Source organism: Hemibagrus wyckioides, linkage group LG18 (assembly GCF_019097595.1).
Source record: "Hemibagrus wyckioides isolate EC202008001 linkage group LG18, SWU_Hwy_1.0, whole genome shotgun sequence".
Classification (NCBI taxonomy): domain Eukaryota; kingdom Metazoa; phylum Chordata; class Actinopteri; order Siluriformes; family Bagridae; genus Hemibagrus; species Hemibagrus wyckioides.
The window spans coordinates 330,001-340,000 of NC_080727.1; the positions used below are offsets into that span (position 1 = coordinate 330,001).

At 41.7% G+C, this 10,000-nt stretch overlaps 1 protein-coding gene across 4 annotated transcripts in view; it reads left to right on the forward strand.

Annotated features, from left to right (window-relative positions):
• Positions 1-10,000, forward strand: part of LOC131369181 (arf-GAP with Rho-GAP domain, ANK repeat and PH domain-containing protein 2) — a 79,479-nt gene that overhangs the window by 53,225 nt on the left and 16,254 nt on the right. For all 4 annotated transcript variants that reach the window (XM_058415658.1, XM_058415656.1, XM_058415657.1 and 1 more), the window contains 9 exons: positions 6,562-6,682; positions 7,382-7,539; positions 7,666-7,772; positions 7,911-8,110; positions 8,372-8,457; positions 8,850-9,032; positions 9,396-9,558; positions 9,683-9,727; positions 9,844-9,967. In XM_058415658.1, coding sequence (XP_058271641.1) covers positions 6,562-6,682; positions 7,382-7,539; positions 7,666-7,772; positions 7,911-8,110; positions 8,372-8,457; positions 8,850-9,032; positions 9,396-9,558; positions 9,683-9,727; positions 9,844-9,967 — 1,187 coding nt within the window. The remainder of the gene's footprint in view (positions 1-6,561; positions 6,683-7,381; positions 7,540-7,665; positions 7,773-7,910; positions 8,111-8,371; positions 8,458-8,849; positions 9,033-9,395; positions 9,559-9,682; positions 9,728-9,843; positions 9,968-10,000) is intronic.

The window sequence follows — 10,000 nt, forward strand, 5'->3', positions numbered from 1 at the left end:
CACACACTAAACCACACACACACACTAAACACACACACACACACACACTAAACACACACACACTAAACACACACACACACACTATAAACACACACACACTAAACAAACACATACATAAACACACACCACACACACACACACACACTCACACACACTATAAACACACTCTATAAACACACACACACACACACACTAAACACACACACACACACACTAAACACACACACACACACACAAACACACACACACACTAAACACACACACACTAAACACACACACACTAAACACACTCTATAAACACACACACACACTAAACACACACACACACACTAAACACACACACTAAACACACACACACACACACACAAACACACACACTCACACACACACTAAACACACATACACTACTGACACATACACACACTAAACACACACACCCTAAACACACATACACACACTAAACACACAGACACACACTAAACACACATACACACACTAAACACACACACACTAAACACACACACACACACTAAACACACAAACACTCTATTAACACACACACTCACACACACTAAACACACACACTAAACACACACACTAAACACACAAACACTTTATAAACACACACACACACTCACACACACTATAAACACACTCTATAAACACACACACACACACTAAACACACACACACTAAACACACACACACACACACACACTAAACACACACACACTAAACACACACACACACACACACACTAAACACACACACACTAAACATACACACACTAAACACACACACACTAAACACACACACACACACACACACACACACACTAAACACACACACACACACACTAAACACACACACACTAAACATACACACACTAAACACACACACACTAAACACACACTAAACACACACACACTAAACACACACACACACACACACTAAACACACACAGACTAAACATACACACACTAAACACACACACACTAAACACACACACTAAACACAAACACACACACACACACACTAAACACACACACACTAAACACAAACACACACACACACACTAAACACACACACACACACACACTAAACACACACACACTAAACACACACACACGCACACACACACTAAACACAAACACACACACACACACACACTAAACACACACACACACACACACTAAACACACACACACACACACACACACTAAACACACACACACTAAACACACACACACACACACACACTAAACACACACACACACACTAAACACACACACACACACTAAACACACACACACACACACACTAAACACACACACACACACTAAACACACACACACTAAACACACACACACACACACACACTAAACACACACACACACACACTAAACACACACACACACACACTAAACACACACACACACACACTAAACACACACACTAAACACACACACACTAAACACACACACACTAAACACACACACATACTAAACACACACACACACACACACACACTAAACACACACACACTAAACACACACACACCAAACACACACACACACACACTAAATACACACACACACACTAAACACACACACACTAAACACACACACACTAAACACACACACACTATAAACACACACACACTAAACAAACACATACATAAACACACTCTATAAACACACACACAAACACACACTAAACACACACACACTAAACACACACACACACACTAAACACACACACACACTAAACACACACACACACTAAACACACACACACTAAACACACACACACACTAAACACACACACACACACACACTAAACACACACACACACACTAAACACACACTAAACACACACACACTAAACACACACACACACTAAACACACACACACACACACACTAAACACACACACACACACTAAAAACACACACACTAAACACACCCACACACACTAAACACACAAACACACACTAAACAAACACACACACACACACTAAACAAACACACACACACACTAAACACACACACACACACTAAACACACACACACACACTCTAAACACATACACACACACTAAACACACACACACTAAACACACACTCACACACACACTAAACACACTCACACTAAACACACACACACACACTAAACACACACACACACTAAACACACACTAAACACACACACACTAAACACACACACTAAACACACACACACACACACTAAACACACACACACACACTAAAAACACACACACACTAAACACACACACACAAGCACACACTAAACACACACACTAAACACACCCACACACACTAAACACACAAACACACACTAAACACACACACACACACACTAAACACACACACACACACACACTAAACACACACACACACTAAACACACACACACACACACACACAAACACACACTAAACACACACACACTAAACACACCCACACACACTAAACACACAAACACACACTAAACACACACACACACTAAACACACACACACACAGACTAAACACACACACACACTCAACACATACACACACACTAAACACACACACTAAACACACACTCACACACACACTAAACACACACTCACACACACACTAAACACACACACACTAAACACACACTAAACACACACACACTAAACACACACACTAAACACACACACACACACTAAAAACACACACACACTAAACACACACACACAAACACACACTAAACACACACACTAAACACACCCACACACACTAAACACACAAACACACACTAAACACACACACACACACACACACTAAACACACACACACACACTCTAAACACATACACACACACTAAACACACACACACACACACTAAACACACACAGACTAAACACAAACACACTAAACACACACACTAAACACACACACACTAAACACAAACACACACACACACACACTAAACACACACACACTAAACATACACACACTAAACACACACACACTAAACACAAACTCACACACACACACTAAACACACACACACACACACACTAAACACACACACTAAACACACACACACACTAAACACAAACACACACACACACACACTAAACACACACACACTAAACACACACACACACACACACTAAACACACACACACTAAACACACACACACACACACTAAACACACACACACACACACACACACTAAACACACACACACACACTAAACACACACACACTAAACACACACACACACACACACTAAACACACACACACTAAACACACACACACACACACACTAAACACACACACTAAACACACACACACTAAACACACACACACACACTAAACACACACACACTAAACACACACACACCAAACACACACACACACTAACTACACACACACACACTAAACACACACACACTAAACACACACACACACACTAAACACACACACACACTATAAACACACACACACTAAACAAACACATACATAAACACACTCTATAAACACACACACAAACACACACTAAACACACTAAACACACACACACTAAACACACACACACACACTAAACACACACACACATTAAACACACACACACACACTAAACACACACACACACTAAACACACACACACACACTAAACACACACACACACTAAACACACACACACACACACACACACACACACACACTAAACACACACACACAAACACACACTAAACACACACACACTAAACACACCCACACACACTAAACACACAAACACACACTAAACACACACACACACTCTAAACACATACACACACACTAAACACACACACACTAAACACACACTCACACACACACTAAACACACACACACTAAACACACACACACACACTAAACACACACACACACACTAAACACACACTAAACACACACACACTAAACACACACACTAAACACACACACACACACACACTAAACACACACACGCACACTAAACACACACACACACACACTAAAAACACACACACACTAAACACACACACACAAGCACACACTAAACACACACACTAAACACTAAACACACAAACACACACTAAACACACACACACACACACACTAAACACACACACACACACACTAAACACACACACACTAAACACACACACACACACACTAAACACACACACACACTAAACACACACACACAAACACACACTAAACACACACACACTAAACACACCCACACACACTAAACACACAAACACACACTAAACACACACACACACTAAACACACACACACACAGACTAAACACACACACACACTCTAAACACATACACACACACTAAACACACAAACACACACTAAACACACACACACACTAAACACACACACACACAGACTAAACACACACACACACTCTAAACACATACACACACACTAAACACACACACTAAACACACACACACTAAACACACACTCACACACACACTAAACACACACACACTAAACACACACACACACACTAAACACACACACACACTAAACACACACTAAACACACACACACTAAACACACACACACACACTAAAAACACACACACACTAAACACACACACACAAACACACACTAAACACACACACACTAAACACACCCACACACACTAAACACACAAACACACACTAAACACACACACACTAAACACACACACACACACACACTAAACACACACACACACACTCTAAACACATACACACACACTAAACACACACACACTAAACACACACACACTAAACACACACTCACACACACACTAAACACACACACACTAAACACACACACACACACTAAACACATTAAACACACACTAAACCACACACTAAACCACACACACACACTAAACACACACACACACACACACTAAACACACACACACTAAACACACACACACACACTATAAACACACACACACTAAACAAACACATACATAAACACACTCTATAAACACACACACACACTCACACACACTATAAACACACTCTATAAACACACACACACACACACACTAAACACACACACACACACACTAAACACACACACACACACACAAACACACAAACACTATAAACACACACACACACTCACACACACTATAAACACACTCTATAAACACACACACACACTAAACACACACACACACACTAAACACACACACTAAACACACACACACACACTAAACACACAAACACTCTATAAACACACACACTCACACACACTATAAACACACTCTATAAACACACACACACACACTAAACACACACACACACTTAACACACACACACACACTAAACACACACACACACACTAAACACACACACACACACTTAACACACACACACACACTAAACACACACACACACACTAAACACACAAACACTCTATTAACACACACACTCACACACACTAAACACACACACTAAACACACAAACACTTTATAAACACACACACACACTCACACACACTATAAACACACTCTATAAACACACACACACACACTAAACACACACACACACACACTAAACACACACACACACACACTAAACACACACACACACTAAACACACACACTAAACACACACACACACACACTAAACACACAAACACTCTATAAACACATTAAACACACACTAAACACACACACACACTAAACACACACACACTAAACACACACACACACACTATAAACACACACACACTAAACAAACACACACTATAAACACACTATAAACACACACACACACACACTAAACACACACACACACACTAAACACACACACACACACTAAACACACAAACACTCTATAAACACACACACACACTCACACACACTATAAACACACTCTATAAACACACACACACACACTAAACACACAAACACTCTATAAACACACACACACACACTCACACACACTATAAACACACTCTATAAACACACACACACACACATAAACATACTTAAACACACTCTATAAACACACACACACACATAAACACACAGTTAAACACACTATAAATACACACACACACAAACACACACTTACACACACTATAAATACACACACACACATAAACACACACTTACACACACTATAAATACACACACACACACATAAACACACACTTACACACACTATAAATACACACACACACACATAAACACACTTACACACACTATAAATACACACACACACATAAACACACACTTACACACACTATAAATACACACACACACATAAACACACACTTACACACACTATAAATACACACACACACATAAACACACACTTACACACACTATAAATACACACACACACAAACACACACTTACACACACTATAAATACACACACACACACACAAACTATAAACACAAACTAAACACACCTTTCTCTCTCTCTCTCTCTCTCTCTCTCTCTCTCACTGTTCCACTCTGTTGTTATTAAGATGTGATTTATGATGTCATGACATTCTTTTCATACAGGACAAGTTTTCTGAGTACGTGTTCCACGTCTCGAGCGTCACCAACGTGCGGCAGCAGGAGCGAGGACACTTCCTCATTTACTTCCGCAAGAAGCACTTTGAGTTCATGGCTCCCAGTGAAGGTGAGAATGATCCCAGTGTTCCTCAGGGTTCTGCACTAGGAACGCTCCTGATGTTTCTGACAGGAGGATGTGTTAGCGTAAGCATTTGCATTAGCGAAAGCGAGCGGAGATCAGTGATCTTCGATGGAGATATTCAGTCTCTGATGGAGATGTATGATGTCTCTGATGGACATGTTCAGTCTCTGATGGAGATGTATGATGTCTCTGATGGAGATGTATGATGTCTCTGATGGACATGTTCAGTCTCTGATGGAGATGTATGATGTCTCTGATGGAGATGTATGATGTCTCTGATGGACATGTTCAGTCTCTGATGGAGATGTATGATGTCTCTGATGGACATGTTCAGTCTCTGATGGAGATGTATGATGTCTCTGATGGAGATGTATGATGTCTCTGATGGACATGTTCAGTCTCTGATGGAGATGTATGATGTCTCTGATGGACATGTTCAGTCTCTGATGGAGATGTATGATGTCTCTGATGGAGATGTATGATGTCTCTGATGGACATGTTCAGTCTCTGATGGAGATGTATGATGTCTCTGATGGAGATGTATGATGTCTCTGATGGAGATGTATGATGTCTCTGATGGACATGTTCAGTCTCTGATGGAGATGTATGATGTCTCTTCAGTGAATGAGGTACAAACACAGATGTCTCACTCATGGGGTATTTTGGGGAATGTTTCATGTGCAGATGTGAAGACGGGATGGGTGACATCACTGCAGGCTTCCAGAGGACGAGAAGCTCCAGCGCCTCCTCTTCATCACAGCTCACTGATGATGAAGGAACCACGTAGTAAAGTTTACTGCGCCATCAGCGGACACAACCTGTGGATTTACAACAGCAAAGAGGTAGAGGAAGGAGAGGAAGAGGAGATGATTCCACATTTACACATCCATGTTACTCACACTAATCACACACTTTTAAACAAACGCTTCAGTGATGTTCTTCTACTGAAGCAGGATTTTTTCTTTCAGGACTTTAATTTGGGTCTTGGGATGATGTTTGTGTCCATGAATGTGGCCTCAGTAAAACCGACTGGACGTCACAGCTTTAGCCTAATTACACCTTATAGAACATTCAAGTGAGTCACTTCCTGTTCTATCTCTGTACTTTCTGTTTCCAGATCTCAAGTGTCATCTTTACTGCATGTTTGAAGAAACATCTAAAACTCTTCACTTTTTCTCTCCTTCTTCTTCTTGTCCATCTTTGTTTGTTCCAGTTTCTCAGCAGACTCCTCGAGAGAGGTAACGACATGGCTGGACCATCTGAACGAGGTGATCCGCAGTGCTCTGTCCTGCAGTGAGGTGGCTCAGCGCTTGTGGTCGAGTCCCTGGAATAAAGTGTGTGCCGACTGCGGCGGTCCGAACCCGGAGTGGGCCTCCATCAACCTGCTGATGGTCATCTGTGAGGCCTGCGCAGGTGAGGAAGTGTTTGTAGAGGTGTTTATTTGTGACAATTTTAAGCAGGAAGTGTGTGGGACTTCCTGTTCAGATATCGATAAGAAGTCTGTAACTGAGGACTCTTCATGGCTTTGGAGAAAAAAGCTTTAAACAAAGATTAACTACAAATACAGCTGAGAGATATGCTTCAACATCTGCATATTAATGAGTGTCACGCCTCTACTCATGAATATTAATGATGCATGCTGTGGTTCTGTGGTTCTGTGGTTGTATCTAACAGGAGTTCATCGCATGATGGGGGCCAACAGGTCGAAAGTGCGGAGTCTGAAACTAGACATTAAAGTGTGGACTGAGCCTCTGATACAGGTCAGAATACTGGACAGACAGGAAGTGAAAAACACACACACACACACACACACACACAATTAATCAACACCTTCTGACCAATCCCAATTCAGAACTCAGCTGCAGTGTTAGATATTTGTATAATAAATAATCATATATACATAATGTTGAATAATTAGATGGACAAAGACAGAGGCCACACCCCCTGAATCATCTGTATTAATTAACAGCCTAGAGTTGTTTTTTTTTTTTTTTTTTTTTTTTTATGAAATGTAAACAAAGGTCTTTTAACTCGCTCTGTGTCTCTCTCTCTCTCTCTCTCTCTCTCTGTGTCTCTCTCTCTCTCTCTGTGTCTCTCTCTCTCTCTCTCTCTCTGTGTCTCTCTTTCTCTCTCTCTCTCTCTCTCCCTCCAGCTGTTTGTGCTTTACGGAAACAAAGCTAGCAATAACGTGTGGGGTCACAACGTTCCAGCGGTGGATCAGATCCTCCCTGACGCTGATCCACAACAACGAACCGCTTTCATCAACGCCAAGTACTGCAGCGGGCTTTACCGCAAAGCTCATCCTCTCGCCTGTAGCCAGAAGCTGCTCAACCAGGTCAGACTCACTGGTCACTCCACCTGCTGCACAGGGCTAGTCCTCAGACTCGGTTCTCACAGGTTCTGCTGGACAGCAAGTGAAATATGCAGGTTTTTAAAATAGTTCATACAACTGGAATAAAGTGTTAACTGGAATCAATTCAGCAGCATTCTCAAGCTCTCTACATTTTTCTGGCCCCGCCCCCCATAACAACTCATTATTTACAGTGCAGTTCATGCTACAGACAGCAGAGGGAGCCTCACTCACTTCACACACTTCACACACTGCTGCTTTAAAGAAGAGAAAGCGCACAGGTCAGTGGTGTGTACACACACACTTTTCACCTAACACTGCGGAGTATGTTGTGTTTTCTGACTGTAGAGGTTGTGTGAGGTGGTGTGTGGAGCTGACGTGGAGGAGACGCTCTCACTACTGTGTTCAGGAGCAAAGGTTCTGGGTGGAGATGGTCCATCAGCCATCACACTGGCCGAGAATGCTGGACAGGCTCTACAGACTGAGCTGCTCCGACACAATGAGTTCGTAGGTGAGACTCTCAACCTTCACAACACTAACACCCACACTAACACTAACACACACACACACACACACACACACACATGCACAGTAGATCAGTAAATGCTGATCAGCTCTCCCTCTGTGTTTTACAGAAACTCCTGACTTTGACCAGCAGAGACAGACCAGAGGGCAGACAAGTAAAACACACACACACACACCAAGTTTATTACTTAATAAAACATTGTATGTTTTTATTATTACAATTGTGTGTGTGTATGTGTGTGTGTGTGTGTGTGTGTGTGTGTGTGTGTAGACTTAGAAGAACTCCACGGTAGGCTGGATGATGAGCGCTTCCTCTTCTCACAGGAGACTCAATCAGCTGCATGTGATGTTCTTGACCTGCGGGAGGTCATCTCTGTGTTCAATCAGTCCACAGGGTGAGAACTGTGTGTGCATGTGTGCGTGTGTGT